This window comes from Patagioenas fasciata, chromosome 22, assembly GCF_037038585.1.
Source record: "Patagioenas fasciata isolate bPatFas1 chromosome 22, bPatFas1.hap1, whole genome shotgun sequence".
Taxonomy (NCBI): Eukaryota; Metazoa; Chordata; class Aves; order Columbiformes; family Columbidae; genus Patagioenas; species Patagioenas fasciata.
The window spans coordinates 4,081,746-4,105,796 of record NC_092541.1 but is presented as its reverse complement, the minus strand read 5'-3'; the positions used below and the strand labels follow the sequence as shown (position 1 = coordinate 4,105,796).

General features: G+C 55.8%; 1 protein-coding gene across 5 annotated transcripts; it reads right to left on the bottom strand.

Moving 5' to 3' along the window:
* Positions 1–173: 173 nt before the first annotated feature.
* Positions 174–23,926, bottom strand: PLEKHM1 (pleckstrin homology and RUN domain containing M1). Of its 5 annotated transcripts, XM_071817967.1 has the most exons (14): positions 23,624–23,921; positions 22,422–22,805; positions 18,542–18,623; positions 16,948–17,195; positions 13,393–13,980; positions 11,895–12,255; positions 9,213–9,453; positions 7,252–8,151; positions 4,958–5,103; positions 3,893–4,086; positions 3,434–3,497; positions 2,704–2,861; positions 1,073–1,156; positions 174–969 (listed from the first exon to the last, which is right to left on the bottom strand). In XM_071817967.1, the coding sequence occupies exons 3-14, from the start codon at positions 18,581–18,583 to the stop codon at positions 840–842; spliced, it is 3,156 nt and encodes a 1,051-aa protein (XP_071674068.1). In that variant the 5' UTR covers positions 18,584–18,623; positions 22,422–22,805; positions 23,624–23,921; the 3' UTR covers positions 174–839. The 5 variants fall into 5 exon arrangements, with proteins under 5 accessions (XP_071674068.1, XP_071674066.1, XP_071674065.1 ...); XM_071817965.1 differs by lacking the exon at positions 1,073–1,156 and having other exon boundaries at positions 3,438–3,497; positions 21,757–22,805; XM_071817964.1 differs by lacking the exon at positions 1,073–1,156 and having other exon boundaries at positions 3,438–3,497; positions 23,624–23,919.
* Positions 23,927–24,051: the final 125 nt, after the last annotated feature.

Sequence of the window (24,051 nt, the reverse complement as noted above, 5' to 3'; positions counted from 1 at the left end):
TCCCTCAAGCACCCCAAAAATCCCCAGGGGATGGACAGGGGGAACTGAGGATGTACAAGGGGGATGGAGGACAAGCAGTATCCCAGTTCTGAACCCTCCTCCCATGGAAATGCAGCTTCAGGCTGGACCTGCGATTCAGCGCCTGATGCAGAGAATCAAACCCTGAAGACGCCTTGGCTTGTCATTAAATAAACTTTAATTATTATTTTTGCATGGGAAGGGGTAAAAGGAAAATAAAACTTCTTCTGAGGACTAAAAGCAGCAGGCGGGGAGGCGCAGCCCCGCGCATCGCTCCCCTCTCTTCCTGGAGGCCGCGGTGATGGGTGGACTCTCCGAACAGGGGGTGTTCGGGTCCCCCCAGGGCACACAAGGTCCCTAAAGGCACAAATGTCACTTTGTCCCCTCCCCGTGCGGCTGCTGTCACCTCCCCCGGAGCAGGCCACCTTGTGCAAAACCCCCACATAAAAAAATACCTTTTTTCAGTAGCAAACACCCTAAAAAACTAGAGTTTTAATCAGTGTCAGTTATCCACGCCCTGGACTGGAAATCTGGATTTACCCGCTGCGTTTCCACTGGGAGGGCGACTGGGAGCATCCCCAGTGGCACCGGGTTAGTGTGAGTGGGGGACAGACCCTTCCAGGCCCCTCTTGCTGGGCAGAGGGTCCCTGGGTGGGACAGGGGCACCCACGGAGGGGCAGCAGCACCCACGCCACATCCCCCAGCACCCTGCACCGGGGCCAGGCGCAGATCAGCCCCTGCGCAGGGGGGTCTTGGCACCTCCCCTTCCCCTCAGACGAGAGGCCAAGGTCGGTGTCAGGGTCAAGGTCGGTCCCTGGCTGCTACAGGCCCGGCTCCGCGCTGGCCTCCACCTCCAGCCTCCGCTGGTACCTGCGCCGGCGCTCGCAGCGGGGACACGACTTGGTGCCGGCGTGGCAGTCCCGGTGGAAGACGGTTTTGCATTCGCTGCACCTGAAAGAAACCAAGGCAAAACCAAGAAAAAATCAAATCAAACACCCCACCCTGTTGGTAACATCAGAGAGAAGAGAATGAACTTCTCCCCACCAAACCGGACCTGGGGACGTTTCCTTGTCTTTGTTTCCTCCAACGCTTGCTGAGTAAAGAGCCAAAGTCCCAGCAAGAGGCAGCTCCAGTCAGGCTGGACATAAGGAGGGAATTGTTGGCCCTGAGGGTGGTGAGAGCCTGGCCCAGGTTGGGCAGAGAGGTGGTGGATGAACCGTCCCTGGAGACATCCCAGGCCAGGCTGGACGGGGCTCTGAGCAACCTGAGCTGGTGAAGATGTCCCTGCTCATGGCAGGGGGGGCACTGGGGGTGCTGGGAACGTTCCTTAAACCCAAACTGTTTGATGATTCTAAGCCAAACCTTGCTCGCAGGAGCAGTAACTACTCGAACGAAACCTCCCCCTGCAGCCGGCTCAGAGCGGCAGCGGAAGGAGCCCCGCGGCAGCTGCCGGCGTTTCGCAGAGGGAAGAGAGCGAGCTTGAGGTTTGCACCTCGCAGAGTGGTGGCAGCGAGAGCAAAGCAAAGCTGAGACACCAAACCGGGGGAGGCATCGCCGGCAGGGCCGGGATGCAGCTCAGGACCCCCCACTCGCCTTCAGACCCCCCTCGAGACGCCGCACGTGGCAGGGACATCGCGCGGGGACATCAGGAAGGGCACGGGTGGGTGGGACGGTGTTGCCTTGGTCTCACCCACCCGGGACCTCCCAGCTCTGGCTCAGCGCCGCAGAAATGTAAACAGGCAGAAGCGATCCCTGGCGCGGGGCCGTGGGGAGGAGGCACCCGCGCTGCAAGGGGCGGGCACGGCTCACTGTGAGTCAACAGGAGAAAAGTTCGTCCTACCAAGGCCCAGCTCATTTTTTTCCCAGGTTGTGAGCCCCCACCTCGCCGCAGGCAGCAAATGCAGCCCAGCCACATGCCAGTGGGTCGGCCGGGTGATTTCTTAAAATGCCCTTACGTGCAAATAACCTGGGGCACAATCCATGTGTGAATATCACCGAATACCTTAATTTTCCACAGGATGAGTGGAGAGGGGAGTGGAGAAACACCCAGCAGTGTGCCAGGAAGGGACGGTGACACAGAATTACAGAATCATCTGGTTGGAAAAGACTCTCAGGATCATTGAGTCCAACCATAACCCACCCCTGGCACTGCCCCATGTCCTGAGAACCTCATGTCCGTCTGTCCAACCCTCCAGGGATGGTGACTCCAGCACTGCCCTGGGCAGCCTGTTCCAATGCCCCACAGCCCTTTGGGGAAGAAATTGTTCCCCACATCCAACCTCAACCTCCCCTGGTGCAACTTGAGGCCGTTTCCTCTGCTCCTGGCGCTTGTTCCTGGGGAGCAGAGCCCGACCCCCCTGGCTCCAAGCTCCTTTCAGGCAGTTCAGAGATCAGAAGGTCTCCCCTCAGCTCCTGTTCTCCAGCTGAACCCCCCAGCTCCCTCAGCCGCTCCCATCACACTTGTGCTCCAGCCCCTCACCAGCTCCGTTCCCTTCTCTCAACTCGCTCCAGCACCTCAAGGCCTTTCTTGGCGTGAGGGGCCCAAAACTGCCCCCAGGACTCAAGGTTTGGCCTCCCCAGTGCCCAGCACAGGGTGATGGGGTGACAGCAATGTCATGGTCAACGTGCAAAGCCACCTCGCTTGGTGACATCGCAGCAGTGGGACGTGACGGAGCTGTCGCTCACCTGGTGGTGGTGTCAAACTCGAAGGGAAAAATGATGTCGCTGCTGTTGCAGATCTGGCAGATGAAGCCTCGCTGGGTGCAGAGGTCGCAGTTGTAGACGTGGTGGGACGCGAACTGGAGCAGAGATTGCAGGAAGGTCTCAAAGACGCCGTCGGCGATCTGCGGGGTTAGAGGGAGGTCAGGCAGGCGCTAAGCCCATCTCCTGATGCGTTTGCACCGTGGAAAATCCATGTTACGCCCGTGCTTTGTGCTGCCACGTGAAGTCAAGGTTGTCCTCCAAAAACCACCCATGCCCCACGTGTCTGGGTCACAATGGGACACCAGAGAGCACCAGCACCCACAACCTGCTGGGACGGGGTTCCTGGATCTGGAGTCGAGGTGAAATCCAGCCACCCATCACCTCCAACCTTACTTGTAATAGATAAAGAGTTTGTACAGAGACAAACGAGCAGCACTCCTGGCTTCAATCAAGGGGAAAATGTATCTTGCATAATCTCCATCATTCTCAGAGGGTACAGGTCTGTGTCAATTCATGCAAATTAAAATAAAGGGAGTTTATTAGCCTTTAAGCTGATGCGCAAGCTTGCAGAGTGCACGGGATGGACGGCGCAAGGCGAAATGAAAACAAAACTGTTTGAGGCCTCCTGGTGAGGAAGCGCCATGCTCGACGGGCGCCTCCCCAGACAGAAACGCGCGTGTTTTCATCAGCAAAACCCACAAAAAGCTCTCACCTGCCTCAGATCAGCGACGCTGTATTTGTGGGGACACTCCAGGAGGTAGTGCCTGTGATCGAGCCTGCAAAGAAGCACAGAGAGGAAGGTGTTTAACGATTTCCACCACATCTCCAACTGCTCCGGAGCAAGGAGGAGCCTGGATGATGAAGAAAATCGGTGCAAACTTGATCTTCGCAAATCCTGCCGCTGGGAACGGCGCGAGAGCATTTCAAAGGGGGGAAAAATGAAAATAATACATCTCTCATCTGTTTTCCCAGGTGTTTCCTGTTCAGCCAGAAGCGGCTCAGGCAGGAAGGTGTTTCCTGAGCCACATCTCAAACAGCAGATGACATGGAGCTAAAAACCAGCCCACGTCTTGGCAGCACCACTCCCAAGGCAAGCGTGAGGGGGACCAGGGTACCATTGGGGTGCAAACAGGGGGACACAAGGGTCCTGTCACCCCAAGAGGGACCTCACCGCTTGCTCAGCTCCTTGAGGGCGCCGCTACGGCACATGACGAGATAATCTCCCAGCAGCTTCAGCTGTTCCCTGCTCCGGCGGATCCGTCCCATCCTCTCCACGTGGTCGTAGAGGCTCTCGTTGACCAGCTTCAGGTCGATCAGGGGCTGGTTACGGATCTGGGTGAGGAATTTCAAAGCCTGGCGGCAAACCTGGAGAGGGGAGAGGCCAGAGGTGGGCACGGACCCAGGGAGGTGTGGGGTGCACAGAGAGAGCTGGGGAAGCTCGAGAAGGGAATGTGAACCCAATGAGGTTCAACAAAGCCAAGCGCAAGGTGCACATGGGTTGGGGCAATCCCTGGTTTCAATCCGGGCTGGGGATGGAGGGATGGAGAGCAGCCCTGCGGAGAAGGACTTGGGGGTGCTGGGGGGTGAACAGCCGGACATGACCCGGCAACGTGTGCTTGCAGCCCAGGTCAATCGTACCCTGGGCTGCATCCCCAGCATTGAGATCTGGAGTCAGAACACACATGGACCTGCTGGAGAGGGGCCAGAGGAGCCCCAGGAATGACCCGAGGCTGGAACAGCTCTGCTGGGAGGACAGGCTGAGAGAGTTGGGGTGTTCAGCTGAGAAGAGAAGCTCCAGGGAGACCTTAGTGCGGCCTTTCTGGGCTTAAAAGGGGCTGAGAAGAAAGATGGGGACAGACTTTTGAGCAGGGCCTGTTGTGATAGGACAAGGGGTAATGGTTTTAAATGAAAGGAGGGAGATTCAGGTTGGACATGAGGAAGGAATTGTTGTCCCTGAGGGTGGTGAGAGCCTGGCCCAGGTTGCCCAGAGAGGTGGTGGATGAAGCATCCCTGGAGACATCCCAGGCCAGGCTGGACGGGGCTCTGAGCAACCTGAGCTGGTGAAGATGTCCCTGCTCATGGCAGGGGGGGCACTGGGGGGGGCTGGGAATGTCCCTTCAACACAAACCGCTCTATAATTCTATGACACCTCCACCTCTGACAGTGGTGGAAATGTCCAGATGGACCTTCAGGAAGCACGGGGCAGGTGCAGGAGCGTCTCCCTGCCCGGACTCACCCCTCGTTTCGCCAGGTCCCAGTTGTGGATGAGGCGCGAGGGAATCACCGTCTCCTCGTCCCGGTGGCAGCTGTCGCAGTAGTAGAGGCCGGAGAAGGCGCAGAGCTTGGCTTTGCCGAAGGAGAAGCCGATCTGCCTGGAGCAGCCTGCGGGGAGCGGGGAGGAGGTGATGAGAGGGGACCTGGCACCGTCAGGATGGGGGAAAAGCTTTTGGGAGGGAGGAATGGAAAAAGAAGTCTTTGGAAGCATTTGAGATCAGTTAATGCGCTTGCAGGACATTTGGTGAGGGGTCTCAAGTGCCTTCCCTGTGGGTTTAAGGCCACGATGGTCCAACAGGAGCCACCTCATTTTTTCCTCCATAAAAAAATCTGGATTATCCCTGAACCCACTTTAATCCACCAAGTGGTTCAGCTGCTTGTGTTTATTTTTCTTAGAAAAAGTGAATTCTGGAAATATCTCGGTGGTTTAGAGAAGAACCTAAATCCTACCTGTCTGCCCCATCACCTCCTCCTGTACATTTTCCCCATTTTCCCTTCACTCAACCTTATTTTTTCCTGCTGATGACACCGCACCAATCCAACATCTGCAAGGGATGAAGTCAGGATGGATTAAGCCAAAACCATCCTTTATTATAGCGATGGGTAACCCAGGAGGAACCAGCCTGACTTTGCCACCCCATCCTTTGGCCTTTGGGATAGCTGGAGTGCATCCCCAAAAATATTCATGAAGGTCAAGTGTTGCTCTTTGAATTAATAATAATAAAAAAAGCTTTTATTGCTCATTATGCCCTGACACATAAGGAAACTTCTCCTGTTTGAGGCTGGGAGGGAGGTGAAAGAAGGGAGGCAGCCCCCGAAATAAAACTACAAGTATTAACTGGGAATTTGTCTTTTTGGTTGGTTGCCTCCATCTATTGGCGGGTGGAAGATGCAGGACAGAGTCCAAACAGAATGAAAAAACATAGGTATAAAAAGAGAGAGAAAATAATAAACCTGCTGGAGGGTACAAGAAATATAACTGAAGTAGGAGAGAAATGTGAAGTTTAATTAACTTCCCAAGGTAAAGAGCAAATTATAACACACACGGAGGTCAGCGAGCGCTGTTGTATTCAAACCGGCGTCGCCCCGCGTGCCGAGCGGCATCGGGGAGGGTGAACCGAGCGTGTTGCAGAACCAGCTCGTCACACCCGCTGCGATACTCGCCCTGTGCGGCGCTACCGGAAAAGCAGCGTCGGCCCTCGGCTGTGTTATCCTGCAGGCTGGTCCATCCATCATCCCTCTTGGCCTCCAAGCCAAGATCCAGCTGATCTATGTTAAACTAGAGCCCAGTAGTGGCCCAGTTCGACCAGTGCTGGGGTAGGATAGGGATCTGGCGTGGGGGGACTCACCCTGTGCACAAAGACCCCCCCCCCAAAGATGCTGATTTGGGAGGGGAAGCCCCACCAAGGGGTTTAGGACGGGGAAACAACTGGTCTGCAATGGGGTGGTGGGACTCTGGGCGTCTCGTTAATTGGATGTCACCTCGTTAAGACGAAGGAATGTGACAACGTTCTGCTGGGGTTTTGGACAAGACAAGTGCTGGGTCCTGTGCTTGGGTCACAACAACCCCATGAACGCTGCAGGCTGGGGAAGAGTGGCTCGAAAGGCCCTGGGGGTGTTGGTGCCAGCGGCTGAACATGAGCCAGTGTGTGCCCAGGTGGCCAAGAGGCCACAGGACCCTGGCTGGGACCAGCACTGGTGTGGCCAGCAGGCCCAGGGCAGTGACCAAACCTGTGCTGGGACCTGGGGAGAACAAACTGCCAGTCCTGGGGGCAGTTCTGGGCCTCTCGCAACAAGAAAGGCCTTGAGGTGCTGGAGCGAATTGAGAGAAGGGAACAGAGCTGGTGAGGGGCTGGAGCACAAGTGTGATGGGAGCGGCTGAGGGACCTGGGGGGTTCAGCTGGAGAACAGGAGCTGAGGGGAGACCTTCTGATCTCTGAACTGCCTGAAAGGAGCTTGGAGCCAGGGGGGTCGGGCTCTGCTCCCCAGGAACAAGCGCCAGGAGCAGAGGAAACGGCCTCAAGTTGCACCAGGGGAGGTTGAGGTTGGATGTGGGGAACAATTTCTTCCCCAAAGGGCTGTGGGGCATTGGAACAGGCTGCCCAGGGCAGTGCTGGAGTCACCATCCCTGGAGGGTTGGACAGACGGACATGAGGTTCTCAGGACATCAGGCAGTGCCAGGGGTGGGGAACGGTTGGACTCATCTTGAGGGGTTTTTCCAACTCAAATGATTCTATATGTTATGATTCTCTATACCTGCACAGATGAAGCTCTGCGAGTCCAGCCCCTTCTCCATGGGGATGGCCACCAGGTATTGCAACAAGAAGCCGTTTTCCTTCACGATGTTCTTCAGGACAACCTGGGATTGTCCGTCCAAGCTGCCCCCCAGTGTCAGGGCCTCCTCGGCGCTCTCCAGGTAGGACATGAGCACCGCCCGCACCAGCTCCCTCCACGAAGCTGCCTCCTGCGCATTCTCCGCCTGCAGCTTCAGGACGGCTTTGGAGGTGATCACCTTGAAGAACGCGGGTCCCCCGAGGCTCGTGTCTGGAACGATGTCCTGGATGGTCTCTATACCATAACTGTTGCTCAAAATTTTGTCGCTGTTCCTGACTTTAAAGCACTTTAAAGTTTCCAGAGACAGGGAAAAAATAAAAGGGACCCAGGTTTTGTCTACGTCCACGTATAGAACAGCCTCTTTTATCGCGTCCAGCTCCGGCTCATGAGCTGGAGCCCAGTCCAAGCCGTTCCCAGGTGCATCGCTGTACTGGGGGAGAGCGGTGGGGTCACTCTGGACGTCACCACCATCTTCTGAATACTCCAGCGTCTCCCACTCCTCCTCCTCCAGCTGCGGGCGGCACTTGTGCAGCGCCTCGCGGATCCTGTCCAGCCAGTCCTCGGCCTCATCCCGCGACGGAGCCCGCAGGTACAGCTTCTTCCCCAGGAAGACCAGCTCGAAGCGGCCGTCCGAGTGTGTCAGCGCCAGCGACTCGCAGCGCAGCAGGGAGTAGCTCTCCACGCAGATGCGATCCTCGTGGTCCAAGAAGAGCCGCAGCTCCAGTGGCGACAGCTCGCAGGAAAACTCCTTCCAGATCCCCATGGCTCCGCGGCGCTCCAGGCTGCCCAGCTTCAGGAGCCCGCGGAACGGGTTGGACAGACCTGCGGTAAAAAAGGAGATGTCTCAGTATCACGGAAAAAGTGGGAGCTGGTAGAGGAAGAAAAAACAACAGCGCAACCAGGGGCATCGCGGCTCTGCGAGCTGGTCCTGGTGGATGGTGGGATGGGGCAGGACCTTGGTCTATCTTGAGTCCCTCAGTTCCAGAAGGACAGGGAACTGCTGCAGAGAGTCCAGCGCAGCCACCAAGATGCTGAAGGGAGTGGAGCATCTCCCGTGGGAGGAAAGGCTGAGGGAGCTGGGGCTCTGGAGCTGGAGAAGAGGAGACTGAGGGGGGACTCATTCCTGGGGATCCTGGGCAGTGTCAGGAGGATGGAGCCAGGCTCTTCTGGGTGACAACCAGTGACAGGACAAGGGGCAGTGGGTACAAACTGGAACACTTCAAGATGAGAAGCAACTTGTTGGGGGTGAGGGTGTCAGAGCCTGGCCCAGGCTGCCCAGCGGGGTTCTGGAGTCTCCTTCTCTGCAGACATTCAAACCCGCCTGGACACCTTCCTGTGGAACCTCAGCTGGGTGTTCCTGCTCCATGGGGGGATTGCACTGGGTGAGCTTTGCAGGGCCCTTCCAAGCCCTGACATTCTGTGATCACCTGTCCAGCTGCGTTTGGGTTTTGAGGCTGAGATGGAGCGGGATGGCAGAAAATAAACGTTTCCTGCAGAGCAGACACTGATGTGGGGACAGTGACACCCCAGCAAACCTCATCTCCTCCTAAAACGCTTCCCACCAAAGCCACTGTGGGCTCGGTGATGCCAAGTGACGCGGCCCCGCTGCCTTGTGCTGCTTTTCATGCTGCCACCAGCTCAGTGATGGCAAACAGTTGCTGCCCAAACAGCTAAAACCTCAAACAGCCCCTCACCTGAAATCCCAAACAGCCTGTCACCCAAAATCCCAAAGAGCCCATCAACCGAAACCCCAAACAGCACATCGCCCAAAACCCCAAACAATCCATCACCCAAAACCACAAAGAGCCCATCACCCAAAACATCCTCCCAGCCCCTGAGCACCACCCAGTGCAGACGCCAAACCAAAGCAGGAGAGCTCGTACCCATCTGCCGGCGATGCACGACGCTGAAGCCCTTTTGTTCCCGTTCTGGGGAGCTTTTGGGCTGCCCGCTCTCCGAGGATGGCACCGACAGCCTTTCCAAATCCAGGGCACTGATGAGCCCCGGGGCCGGCCCCTCACCAGCCCCCTCTGGCCCAAAGCCGTTGATGGCGGCCGTGTGTTCACTGCTATCTCCTGGAGAAGGTCTGTAGAAATCATCTTCGGAGATCCAGCTCTTTCTTTTCTGTTAAAAATAACAAATATATAGGTTATTGCACTTATTGAACACCCTGGGGTGTTCAATGGTGGCCCCTCCATGGGGGCTGCTGCTGTGCAGACCCAATCCCAGGTGATGACTCTGGATGTCCCCATGTTGAGGGGGGACAGCAGGGAACGCTCCCTGGGACTGGGGTCGGGCTCTGCTCCCCAGGAACAAGCGCCAGGAGCAGAGGAAACGGCCTCAAGTTGCACCAGGGGAGGCTGAGGCTGGATGTGGGAACAATTTCTTCCCCAAAGGGCTGTGGGGCATTGGAACAGGCTGCCCAGGGCAGTGCTGGAGTCACCATCCCTGGAGGGCTGGACAGACGGACATGAGGTTCTCAGGACATGGGGCAGTGCCAGGGGTGGGTTATGGTTGGACTCGATGGTATTAATAGTGTCTTCTAACCAAAATGATTCAATATGATTCTAAATTCCAAACCTGATCAGCTCTCTCCCCCTAAAATCATTGAGGAGCTCAGAGGGAGAGCACACACCCCATAGTAACCACAGACGAGATCTCTGGTCCATGAAGTTTTGCTGACAGAGCCTGGGGAAGGGTACAAGCTCATCCAGAGCAGCATCACCATCCTCATTCCAGAAAGAATGGACACGAGAAGAGGTTCCGAGAAGATGTCTGGGATGAAACAGGGACCTGTGGCTTACAAGGAGATGCCACAAACATCAGGCCTGATTCATACGGCCTAAAAGGCCGAGAAAATATTTGTCTCCCTATATCAGGACAGGATGAGACCCACAAGCAGAAGAAAGCTCGTTAAGCCAAAAGCAAACACAGCTGTTAACTACCCCAGGAGTTTTTCCGGCAACAAGAACAGTGCAAAGATCTGGGACAAGGTCCTCGAACAAACACCGGCAGCAAAACACAACCCAGCTCAGCAAAAGGGAGCAGCTTCTCCAGACCAAGTGCATCCTTCCAGGGCTGCATCCTCCCCTCGACCACCCTCCCCTGCTTTTATTGTGAACAACAAGCGAAATGACAGCAGAAGAGCCATGACAGAGGCTCACGGGTGGCTCAGAGCTCCCAGCCCAGGAATGCAGGTTGCTCTGTGAGTCATGCGAAAGCACAGGGGGGAATTTCCTGTTGACACCGTATGTTATACATAGATTAGGTCAAACTGGCCCAGCGCCACGAGGAAGCAACGGAAACGGGATAACTGGGAGCTGAAAGGAGCAGGGAGCAAAAAGAGAAATGGTTTTAGTGGGGTATGGAGGATATCCTGAGCTGGCCAGGATGGAAATGATGGGAACCGGGATGGAAATGATGGGAACCAGCGTGGAAAAGTCAGTAATAAATTAGGTAGAAGACAGGGCTGGTCAAAGCGTTTCCTAAAAGCAAAAGGACGTGGATTATCTCCTCTGTTTATTGCTGCTGTTTAAACCGGCCTAAGCGCCAGGGAATGCCGTCCTGCCCTGGGAATATTTTTCCCCTGGAAAACTCTTGTTTCTCAACCAGTCAACACTTCTCCCTCCTCTCACACAGACCGCGAACAAAGAAAAGTCGCCACTCTCAGGTTGTTTTATCAGTTTGCACACAGCCCAAAGTCAGATTTGCACAAGAGTTCATCGCTCGCCAGATATCATTAACAAAACCAAAACCTTCCTGTTGCCGCCGCTCTTGGTGAGGAACACCCGGGGTTTCAAAAGCTTTGGTGCCTCCTTACCAGGAAAATATTGACTTTGACACAGTATCTCAAAGGGTGGCTGCACGGACACAGCTCCAGAGGGTCCAGGAAGGTGAGTGGGGCGGGGAGCAGCACTTACACCCAACTTGGTGAGTTTGGAGAAAGTGGAGCCTGCTGGAAGCTGCCACCAGTTTTATTTTCCTTTTCTATTAGATCTGATGTTCAGGAAGCGTAAAAGCAAAGAGATCATAGAATAATCGAATCAGTTTGGTTGGATGAGACGCTCAGGATCATCGAGTTCAATCGTTACGCAGCCCTGGCATTGCCCCATGTCCTGAGAACCTCATGTCCGTCTGTCCATCCCTCCAGGGATGGTGACTCCAGCACTGCCCTGGGCAGCCTGTTCCAATGCCCCACAGCCCTTTGGGGAAGAAATTGTTCCCCACATCCAACCTCAACCTCCCCTGGCGCAACTTGAGGCCGTTTCCTCTGCCTCTGGCGCTTGTTCCTGGGGAGCAGAGCCCGACCCCCCTGGCTCCAAGCTCCTTTCAGGCAGTTCAGAGATCAGAAGGTCTCCCCTCAGCTCCTGTTCTCCAGCTGAACCCCCCAGCTCCCTCAGCCGCTCCCATCACACTTGTGCTCCAGTCCCTCACCAGCTCCGTTCCCTTCTCTCAACTCGCTCCAGCACCTCAAGGCCTTTCTTGTTGCGAGAGGCCCAAAACTGCCCCCAGGACTGGCGGTTTGGCCTCCCCAGTGCCAATAGCGCTGAAGCTGCAGCACCCACCGGACACCCCAGCAGTGGGGACAGGAGATATTCGGCCGTGGGGCTGCGCATCCCTGGGGTCCCCTCGCCGTTGCCCGCCGTGCCGCCTCTGCCCGTCTCAACTCTGCTGGAACCGCTGCGCCGCGGGGCTGAAACCCCGGCTGTGCCGCTGCCTTGCGGTGCCGTGTCCCCATCCCCTTCGCTGGCTGTCACCGGGTCACCCGTCCGAGCCGTGTTGGGAGGTGGGTGCTGAGGAGGAGCTGTGGGGGCCGGTGCCGGGGGGCAGACGGGTGGTTGTGGGGAGCAGCCCAGCACATTTTGCACCTGCTCTCTCTCCGGGGCATCCAGGCTCGATTTGGCTTTGCTGAACTCAGACAACACCCTGGAAACAGAAAAGCGATTGGTTTGAACACCCAGAACCTATAAAAAACCAAAACAACCCAGTTATTGCAAATTAGAACCACCCAAAAAGATGCTCGGCGCCGCTGTGTGTCTCCTGCGGGCTGGCAGCGCTTTGCAGCTGCAAAAAAACCCTGCGACATGCAGAAAGATGTGTGATTTGTGCCCTGCGCAGCAGCCGACCCCACCGCAGGCAAGGAGCCTGCCTGGAAAGGACGAGTTCCCTAATTACACATGTAAATGGGGTTTAATTTGCTCCTGACGCAGGGAGGGCGCTGGGAGCTCCCCCCAGCCCCTGGACACACATCCAGTCACAGCCCCTGTGCCAAATTTCCAACGTTCTCATGCCCATTAACAAGCAATTATTAGCGGAGCCTGGCCAGACCAGACGCTGTTCCCATGCCCTGGCGAGGTTGAACTAAACCCAAGATTAAAATTCAAAACGACGTCTTTCCGTCACGAGTTTAATCCCATCAAGGCGGGTTCTTCCAGGATCGCCTTAAGATGCAAAATCCCAGAAGGAGGTGACGACGTTATCGATGGGGAGGATCAAATCGCAGCTCTAAACCCTCTTGAAGACCCTTATGGGGAAGAAGGTGCCCCTGTCAGCACCCCCAGGTCAGGCTCATCAGAGCCAGGCTTTAAAGGTGGCAGGGAAAACATTTACCCATTACTCAGAGCTTATATAACCCGCTGCAAACCTTTGCGCTGGGTGTTCGGCAGAAATAAATCACGGGGATGACAAACTAACAACCTCCCCGCTCTAAATTATCCTCCGAAGCTGCAAATTACAACCCTTTCCTGTGAGCAAACTCGTTTCTGTCCCTCTGCAGAAAGCCCCGGAGCATCCCCCGGCGTACACCAGGGAGATGTGACATTCCTGAGAGCGGGGACAGCATTTTTTTGACACGTTTGCCCCGGCAAAGAGGACGGACACGCATTTCAGCAGCCAGGAGCTCATTTGTTGTGGCAGCAGAGTCCCAGCGCGCTGCGTTTCAGGGTAAAAAAAACCAGCTTATTAAAGAAAAAATGTGAAGAAAACCTCCCTGTTCATAGAGAGAAAATTAAGGAAGAGGCCAGGAGAGGGTTAGAAACCCGTTTGATGTGGGGACGGACTCACTCTTGCAGCGACCTGTCCAGGTCCGCGTTGGTGGCCGTGCCCAGGTCGGAGTCGCAGGGATGCGGGGGGACGCTGTCCGAGCCCAAACTGGAGGAGAGCTGGGACGAACTGGTGGTGTTGAGGCTCAGCGAGGACGCTGTGAGCTTGGCTTTGCCACCGGCTCTGCCGATGGGGAGGACGGACGGTCGGATCTCGATCTCGTCCGATTCTGACGACTGGGACGCGGAACCCAGCGACGCTTTCCTGCGCGGTTCAGAAGCCGGGGACTCCGGCTGCTCCCAAACGGGACACAGACCCGACAGGGACAGCGGGGTGACCGTCCACTCGTTCAACACGGCTGATTTGTAGGAAAGCTGGAAGGTTAAGGACGCTAAGCCCTGCAGGTAGCTGAGGAGGAACTCGCACTCTTCGGCGTCCAAGAGCAGAGCGGTCGCCTGGTAATACTCGGGCAGGCGGGCCCGGTCCTGCAGCAGCAGCTTTAGGTAACACTCCACCAGCCCATCGTTCAGCGCCAGCCGCAGCCACGCTCGGCACCGCCCCACGTCCGTGTTGATGAAGATGAGCTGCTCCAGCTCTGAGACAGTGTTTCTGGGGGAAAAAATAGAAAAAAATAACGGAATAGGATGTGAACGGTTCCACTTTCAGTCCATCACAGAATCACAGAATGTCAGGGATTGAAGGGCCCTGGAAAGCTCATCCAGGTCAATCCCCCCATGGAGCAGGAACACCCAGCTGAGGTTCCACAGGAAGGTGTCCAGGCGGGTTTGAATGTCTGCAGAGAAGGAGACTCCACAACCTCCCTGGGCAGCCTGGGCCAGGCTCTGACACCCTCACCAGGAACAAGTTGCTTCTCATCTCTAAGTGGAACCTCTTGTGTTCCAGTTTGCAGCCATTGCCCCTTGTCCTGTCACTGGTTGTCACCCAGAAGAGCCTGGCTCCATCCTCCTGACACTGCCCCTTTCCATATTGATCCCCAGGAATGAGTCCCCCCTCAGTCTCCTCTTCTCCAGCTCCAGAGCCCCAGCTCCCTCAGCCTTTCCTCCCACGGGAGATGCTCCACTCCCTTCAGCATCTTGGTGCCTGCGCTGGACTCTCTGCAGCAGTTCCCTGTCCTTCTGGAGCTGAGGGGCCACAACTGGACACAATATTCCAGGTGTGGTCTCCCCAGGGCAGAGCAGAGGGGCAGGAGAACCTCTCTGACCTACTGACCACCCCCTTCTAACCCAGCCCAGGTACCATTGGCTTCCTGGCCACAAGGGCCCAGTGCTGGCTCATGCTCACCCTGCTGTCCCCAGGACCCCCAGGCCCCTTTCCCCTACACTGCTCTCTAATAGCTCATTCCCCAACTTATAGTGGAACCTGGGGTTGTTCCTGCCCACATTCCAGACTCTACACTTGCCCTTGTTCTATTTCATTACATTTTTCCTGCCCAACTCTCCAGCCTGTCCAGGTCTCTGATGGCAGCACAGCTTCCAGTGTCACCCACTCCTCCCAGCTTGGTGTCACCAGCAAACTTGCTGACAGTCACTCTATTCCCTCATCCAGGTTGCTGATAAATATATTGAATAATACAGGCCCCAGTACTGACCCCTGAGGGACTCAATACAGGCCTCACGGGGGCAGATTTTCCATCATGAAGTGCTGCAGGGAGCCCAGGAGTTTGGTCAAAAATGGCTCTGGGAAATGTCTTTTCTCCATGGAAAATGTGGTTTGTCATGGAGAAAAAAGAGCTCCTGAATGCCCCAAAGCTAAATATATGGGTAACAACCTCAGGTCATCTCGTGTCTCTGGCTGGAGGTGTAGATGGGGTTCTCAGGACATGGGGCAGTGCCAGGGGTGGGGGAACGGTTGGACTTGATGATCTTGAGGAGCTTTTCCAACCAGGTTCTTGGGGACCTGGTTTAGTGGAGGACTTGGTGGTGTTGGGCTAATGGTTGGACTGGATGATCTCAAAGGTCTTTTCCAACCAAAACGATGCTCTGATTTTCTCTCTGATGTCCCAGGCACCACTCGCCCTGGACCCTGGACACACGGGGACACGCTCGGGCTGGATGCTCCTTGGTGACAAATGTGTGGCTAAATCCTCGCTTCACGTTTTAAAATCAGCCAAAACACATTGAAAACTGCTGTGACAGCCCAAAACCAAAAAGATGGGGTGAGGTTGAGCTCCTCAAGAAGTCTCAGCTTCCTATGTCAAGCGTTCTGCCCCAAAACCCAAGAGCAACCTCACGCTCCCTAATTCTCCCTGGATCCAGCACCGCAGATGCTACAAAAACAGAGTGGGAGCTTTGTTAACTATTTTCTAATCTGTCTCTCAAAACAGAAGCAAAAAAACCTTCAAAGGGCATAAAAATATCCCCTGTAGCGTGCGGAAGAGCTATTTTCATCCGCTCTTTCATCATTGAAGAGCTGGTGATGGAGCTGGTTTTCAGAGCTGCTTGTGAGGGTTGTTATTTAGCGTGGGAGGACTCTGCGTGGGCAGTGGCACAGAAAACCCCCAGAAATAACGATTCTTACCCAGGTGAGACCTCTGCAAAGCTTGTAGTGCTGATGCTCATCCTGGTTGGGACATGGGGAAACTGAGGCAAAGAAACCCCAGGTCAGGAGAGAGAGCAAAGCCACCGCTGCCACAGGGCAGCGCAGTCACCAGGAGGACATGGAATCCTCATATACACCCAAAAATAAATAAAAAAGGGCTGTACCCTAAGCCGGCAGCAGCGTTTGATTCCTTAACAGTTTGGAGACATCGGTTTACACCTAAGTGGCACTCAACCCCTCGCACACGGGGTGAATTGTCTTTCCATCCAGGCGTCGTTCGGGTCACCGTTCCTATCTGATATCGCTATCTGATCTGATATCTGGCTGATATCTATCTACCTGAAATCTATCTAGCAGATACCTATCCAATATCTATCTATCTGATATGTATCTACCTATCTGATATCTACCTGATTTCTATTCGATACCTACCCGATATCTATCCAATACCTACCTACCTACCCAATATCTATCCGATACCTACCTACCTATCCGATATCTATCCAATATCTACCTACCTATCCGATATCTATCTATCCAACATCTATCCAATATCTATCCGATATCTATCTATCTATCTGATATCTATATCTGATCTATCTGATCTCTACCTGGTACCTGTCACTACCTGAAAGGAGCCTGGAGCCAGGGGGGTCGGGCTCTGCTCCCCAGGAACAAGCGCCAGGAGCAGAGGAAACGGCCTCAAGTTGCCCAGGGGAGGTTGAGGTTGGATGTGGGGAACAATTTCTTCCCCAAAGGGCTGTGGGGCATTGGAACAGGCTGCCCAGGGCAGTGCTGGAGTCACCATCCCTGGAGGGTTGGACAGACGGACATGAGGTTCTCAGGACATGGGGCAGTGCCAGGGGTGGGGGAACTATTGGACTCGATGTTCTTAAAGGTCCTTTCCAACCAAAACCATTCCATGATTCTCCAGTTCCCTGAATTCTGCGGTTTTTGTGCCAACAAGGGGATAAACCCGTGCGTGCAAACGTCTTTTGGGCAGCGCCGGCCACTCACCGATGGGTGATGCTCTTCAGCAGCCCCCAGAAAACAGGCTGGGGAAGGGGTCCCCGTCCCCCCGTTTTCTTCCCTTTCCCGCCGCTCTCGGCCTTGACGTGTTTCGCCTTCAGCCCATGCACGAACGCGGCTTCCAGGGCGCTGCACAGCGCGTTGGCGTCGCCGTCGTCGCTGGTGACCGCGGCGTCGGAGCTGGCGTACCGCTTCTGCAGCGCCTTCACGGCCCGCACCAGCTGCTTCTTGATCAGCTGCAGGGCAGGAGGCACACGCTTGGGTCATTAAAACCATAGATACATAGAAATATCGGGAAATATTTCATCTAAAAGGGCTCATAAAACCGCGAGGCTCGTCCAGAGCGAAGCACCGCGCGATTCCTGCGTCACTCATGGGATGAACTGGCCAAGCTGGGGACTCATGCTCTTGGCATTTCAGTTCACCCGGCTGCATTTTTAATTAAAAATAAGCTATTTATGCAATTTTAGCCCATGTTTCAGAGCCCACCGGCTTGCTGGGGTCACCTTTAGAGTGTGCGGTGCTTCCTCTGCAAACACCGAATTGCTGGAGAGGATGAGGAGACACAGAAATAAGGGAAACAAGTAGGATTAAATAAGTGTGGGTGAGAAACAAGGATCTGAAAGGAGGTAACATGTAATTAGTGCTGCGATACTGCTTGAACTCGTGCAGATCAGGCCGAGCAGCGTGTGATCCACTAACGAGTCCCAGGGCAGAAATCAAAGCCATCGATCTCGCTCGTCTGTGTTTTTAACCCACCGGCGCCAATGGGATGAGCCACCTCCAAAAAAAGATGGGTTTGGATGGATATTTGGGGTGTAGCTGCTGCTTTGAAGCTGGAACACGGGAGTTTTCCCCTCCGGCAGCTTTGCCTCCCTCTTTCACACACCAGTGAAAGAGCAAACCCAGTGAATTTAACAATTTTATGCTGGTGGAGAGGGTTTTTATTCCAGCACAGCTGAGCCCGGATGTCTCAATCAAACCTGATTGAAAATGAAAGTCGCACTCCCCAGGAGGCGTTTGGCAAACGCTGCAAATTCAGCTGGAGCCCCTCAAACAAGTCACGTTTCGGTTTCAATCCCGCAGCTGAACAGCAGCAGTTGCTGCCATTGGGACGGCGACTCAATCCCAGATTATATTTCCAGCTCAGGATTAAAGAGCGTGAACGATTTTATCTGTCACGTGTGAATTCATTCTGCCGTGGGATGAACTAAAACACCCAGCTCGAAGCGCCGGGTTTGAACTTGGCGTGTTAAACATGTTTAGACTCCCAAAATGGGGGAAAAAAAGCACAAATAGAGAGCAGGAATGATCCTTCGCTGGTATTGGGGTTCAATGCCCCACGTGGGGTTTGGCCACAAGGGATGAAGCCCATGGTTAAGTCTGGTGGGATTTAACTCAGGGTCACCCGGTTTGATTTAATCCCCCACCCACCAGACAAACCATCACGGATCCTCTTTGCCAGAACCATATAAAACACCCCCATCCCAGCTGGCAGCGCTGCCAAGTCCTGCCACGTCTCCATTGGTAACTGGAGCGGCACTGGGGGGTAACTGGAGCTATTTGGGGGTGTCTCGCTCACCTGGATGGCTTCCTTGGGGTCACCGGCGTGGTTCGAATGCATCTCGGCTGCCGCCGCTCCCCGCGCTGCCTTCACATATCACCTTTGGGACAAGGAGGAGGAGCAGGTCTGAGCACCGTTTGGTTCCCAAGCTCCAGAGAAGCACCCAGCGTCACAGATCCTGCACCAGGACGTTGTGCAAGAGCTCACGGTCAGGACCGAGCCCTGCGCGACGTGCTGCGCTTGTGGGGACCGTGAGAGTTTCAGGTAAAACAGAGCGTGGCCAAGAGACCGACAGGGAGTCATTAAGCCTTGCGAGAGGGTGTAATTAAGCCTCGCAAGCTGCCCGCAGGCAGCACTAGCCCCGGGCGAGACGCCGGGCTGGTTGCACCGGTGGTGATGCTCGCAGCGCCAGGACCGTGTCGCTTCTGTGCTCATGTCACCTGCAACACCTGGTGCCAGCACAGGCAACCAAACGTGCAGGTTTGGCCAGTGAACCCGAGCGACAGCACCCAAAGCTGCATGAATGGCACCCACAGGGTCATGGATTCCAACTGCTGTCCCTGCACAGGACACCCCACAGGTCACACCATGTGCCTGAAGACGTAGTCCAGTCTCCTCTTGAACAGTCAGGTTGGGGCCGTGACACCTCCCTGGGAGCCTGTTCAGTGTCCAGCACCTCTGGGGGAAGAACCTTTTCCTCAAGTCCAACCTAAACCAAGGACACAGGTTCTCCATCAGGTTTCCAGTTGCTCTGTTCAGGGGAGGATGAACCCCAAGTCAGGGTCGGCTGAGCTGCGATGGTGCAGCTGCTTTAGGTGGGAGGGAGAAAAATCCACACCATAGAATCATTTTGATTGGAAAAGCCCCTCAAGATCATAGAGTCCAACCGTTCCCCACTCCTGGCAATGCCCCATGTCCCTGAGAACCTCATGTCCGTCTGTCCAGCCCTCCAGGGATGGTGACTCCAGCACTGCCCTGGGCAGCCTGTTCCAATGCCCCACAGCCCTTTGGGCAAGAAATTGTTCCCACATCCAACCTCAACCTCCCCTGGTGCAACTTGAGGCCGTTTCCTCTGCTCCTGGCGCTTGTTCCTGGGGAGCAGAGCCCGACCCCCCCTGGCTCCAAGCTCCTTTCAGGCAGTTCAGAGAGCGAGAAGCCTCCTCGTGCTGGGAAACCCCAGCAGAACTGGAGCCAGAGGGGCAGCAGCAGCTTTGCCGGGGTCACCACGGCCACAACAACATTTTGCAGACAACAACAGACCTTTGGCTTCTGACTTCTGGCCTCCTACCCTGTTCTTCAGAGCCGTCTGCGCAAACCCAGCTGTGCCGGGGGCTCTGTCAGCAAAGCACGTGGCTGTGAGCAAAACGCCAGTCACACAGCTCAAACGCATCGTGTCCTGGGGCTGAAAAGGGTCCGAGAGACGCTCCAGCACCAGCTGCCACCCTAAAGCTTCCTCAGGATGCGAGAGGTTGGAAAAGAAATTTATTCCCTTGAGCTGGAAGCCCTTGTTGTGGCTTTGGCACCCAGGCAGAGAAGGACAGAGCCCAGGGCTTGGGGATGGCTGTGGCAGATTGGTGTGGCACCGATACTTCGGATTATATTTCCAAGATGACACTAAAATGGCACAGATTTCCCCCAATCGGAGCTGATGGTCTCAACCTGCCCCTCTCCCTGCTCCACAAGCCAGCAGAACACGGTTTGCAGATCAGCTCCCACACATTCACAACCAGTCTTGAAGGCAATGGTGGTCCAAATTCAGAGCAGCCCAAATCTGGAGCATCCTGAGTCCAGACCAGACCTGGAGCAGCCTGAATCTGGAACATCCCGGACCTGGAGCAGCTTAAACCCAGAGCAGCCCAAACCTGGAACATCCCAGACCCAGAGCAGCCTGAATCCAGAACAGCTGAAACGCAGAGCAGCCCGAATCTGAACCAGCCTAAACATGAAACAGCCTAAACCCAGAACATCCCTAATCCAGAGCAGCCCAGACCTGAACCGGCCTAAACCTGGAGCAGCCCTAATCTTGAACATCGCAGACCTGGAGCAGCCTGAACTTGGAAGATCTCAGACCTGGAACATCCCAGACCTGAAGCAGCTTAAACCCAGAGCATCCCAGACCCAGAGCAGCCTGAATCCAGAGCATCCCAGACCCAGAGCATCCTGCGCACATCCCTGCTCGGCACAGCAGGTCAAGAGCTCTTTGGGGACAACCCCCGGATCGACCCTGAGTGTTTCCAGAGTTCACAGACCATTTCATACCAAAGCAAACTGGTTTTACCATGACTTGTCATAAGATTTCCTCCTTCTGGGTTGCAACACAGAAACCAGGGAGCACATTATGGGGACATAAACCTCTGGCTCAAAGGCTCGAGGTGCTGCTGGGGGGTTTTGGAGGAGTGAGGGGACACTTAAGGGACAGGAGCACAGTCCCCACCTCTGCCCGGGTTCAGGCAGCATCAGGCTCCTCGGGGCTCTGTCCCCTTCCCTGTTGCCTCCTCCACACACCCCAAAACAAGCAGCACATCCCACCCATCACAAATTTGGGGTGCAGGAGCTGGGGACAGAGACCCAAGGGTGGGAGAAACGCTGGGGGTACATGGTGGCGTTTCAGCTCCAGGACTGTACCCACCGCCCGTGCTCTCCGTGTTGGTCACCCCGGTGTCCCCAAGTCTGTCACAAAGGTGACAGTGGAGTTTTTGCAAAGACCTCAACTGGGTTTTACTACATCGGCGGAACTTCCCCCAAAACCAGCATTGCCGGTGGGTGAGATGCCGAGGGCACCCACCGCCTCCACCACGGGACTCTCCGCTCCCACCGAGACCAGTCCAACCAGTTTGCCCCAGCAGCGCTTCTGCTGGGACAGCGCTTTCCTGAATAGCGAGCGCGACGACCCGGCTCCAAGGCGGGTTCCACCAAACACGAATCTCCGGAGAACCGCGGGGAAACGGGACCAGCAGCGCCCGTGCCAGGTGAGGCGGCTCCAGAAAGAACCAGATCCCGGAAAATCACGGCTGTTCCTTGTCGTCTTGAAAGGATAAGAGACGGGATGGATGTGCAAACACAGAGAAAAGCACATCGACAGCAGGAAAAAAACCCTAAAATACCAAACCCACATTGTTTCCTAGCATTCAGCACCCCGGGGGCGACGCAGGCAGAGTGCAACAGAGTGAAACAAAGACAATAAAACAAGTGAGAAAGAAAAACAGCCAGTGAGTTGGCGCGGTTAAACCTACCGAGGAAGAGTCACTGGCGCGAGAGCTGAGCTGTTTATTTACCAAAGCGGTGTGGAACAGCCCAGCTCTTTGGGAACAGCTTGTTCGAATTGAGCCTCGAGAGGCACAGACCCCGTCCCGGCGCTCGGCTCTCGGGTCTCTCAAAGCAGCGACGCTCCCTGAGTTATAAATAAACAGCAGCTCGAGCGCCGGCGCTTCGGGGATGGAAAACAACAGCCCAGGACGGCGGCGGGAGCGGTGACTCAAGGCCGGGACGCGGAGCCCGTCATTTTCCAAGCACGAGGGCTGTACCTGTCACCGCGGGGACACGGGGCTGTGACGGGACCGTGTGTCTCAAGGCTGGTGTGGGGACAACCTGTGAGCACCCAGCCAGGCTTAAAACACAAGCCAGGCTCAAGCGGAGGCAGTTGGAGAGTCAAAAAAGCAGCTGGCAGGATAAAACCCCTCGGAGTTATTTTGGCAAGGGTAATTTGGCAATAAGATTATTAGGAAATACTTCTCGGGGGCATCGCATGAAGGATGGGGAGCATTGCGTAAGGGACGGGGACAACGCGCCACCCTCTTCCATGTGGAAATGTTCTCATTTTGGTTGGAAAAGACCCTCAACATCGAGTCCAACCGTAACCCAACCCGTGTCCCTGAGAACTTCGTCTGCGCTGACAAACCTGCTGGATGTGGATGGGTCACCGCTGAAACCCTCCAGGACCCAACAGGAGGCCCGGGAGCCGCCGAGCTCCCAGCGCTGATGGCCCAAATGTTTCTTAAACACTTAAAAACCGGGAATCTCTTTCAGTCCGTTGCCTGTTCCTGCACCAAGCTGCGGTTTGTAGGTGAAGCCGGGCTTGGCTGTTCCCGGAGTCGCAGCCGATGGAGCCACCGTGCAAGGGCAAAGTGTGAAACCCTCTGTGTGTGCAGCAAAACGGTCCCGTATTTACACTCCTGAATTTGGTGTCACTTCAAATTCCCAGTGCTGGAGGTTCCCGGGTGACTCGGTGGGCAGGTGACGCAGGCCAGGTGACACATCCATCGATGGGGAGGACTGGGGGGCGCTGGAATTAAGACAACAAGAAATTGTAGTTTTAAACTCTACATTTTCTGCTGGACACACAGATTTCCCAGGGTTGTTCGGAACCGCTTGATTTAAGCGAGAAAATGTCATTTATAGGGAAAATAACACCCGATAAATTGGAGAAAACTGTAAGGACCCTGTGTGTGCTGGGATGTTGGCAGCGGGGGGTGGGTTGAGGACCAGACACCTGTGACCCCCCCATGGGACAGAGCGGGTCTGACCCCCAGCGTCGGGGGGCAAGGCCAAGGGCAGCACTGCCCACACAGTGGGGCTGGCGTGGAGGTCACAGCAGCAGATCTGGGGGGCTTGAGGTTGTGGGGGGGTGGGTGGGGATGGACAAGCCCCTGCCCCCCCGTCCTCGCTGGGTGGTGCAGGCAGAGCCCTTATTTGGGGTGCGTGGGGGGCACCCCTTGTTTGCACCACCCTGCACCCCCTGTCTGCACCCCATGAACCGCATCACCCAGCACCCCATGGACCCCCACCCTGCACTCTCTGACCCCCCCGTCAACCTGCATCCCCTATCTGCACCCCCTTTCTAACCCCCCCATCACCCCGCACCCCATCTGCACCCCTTATCTGCTCCCCATGAACCCCAGTACCCCATGGACCCCCCCACCCTGCACCCCCCATTTGAACCTCACCCACCCTCTGCCCCCCATCACCCCGTACCCCCTGTTTGACGACCCCCCACCCTCTCACACGCCCCCGCACCCCCTGTCTGACCGCCCCCGCACCCCCTGTCCGTGCCCTCTGACCCCGCACCCCCCGTTCCTGTGTCCCCCCCCTCCCCCCACTCACCGGCTCCGCGTCTCCGCTCGGGGAACCCGGAAGTGCCGGCCTTGCCGGGAGCGCGCACGCCCCGCCCCTCCTGACGTCAGCGCGCAGCGGGGCGGGGCCGAAAGAGCTCCGGGCCACGCCCACCCCGGGCAGGGGGCGGGGCCAAGGGGACGGGAGGAGCTGCGCGCGTGTGCACGTGCCCATAAACACGTGTGCACCCTTGCACAAACGCACACGTGCACTTGTGCACATACACGCACGCACATGCGTGCACATGCATGGAAACACGTGCACACACGTGGACACGTGGTAATTCACATGTGCGTGCACACACATGGACACACGTGCACAAACATGCATGTGCGTACACATGCATCTGCACACATTTACATGCAGTCGTGCATGTGCACTCATGGACGTGCACGCATGGACATGTGCATGCATGGACG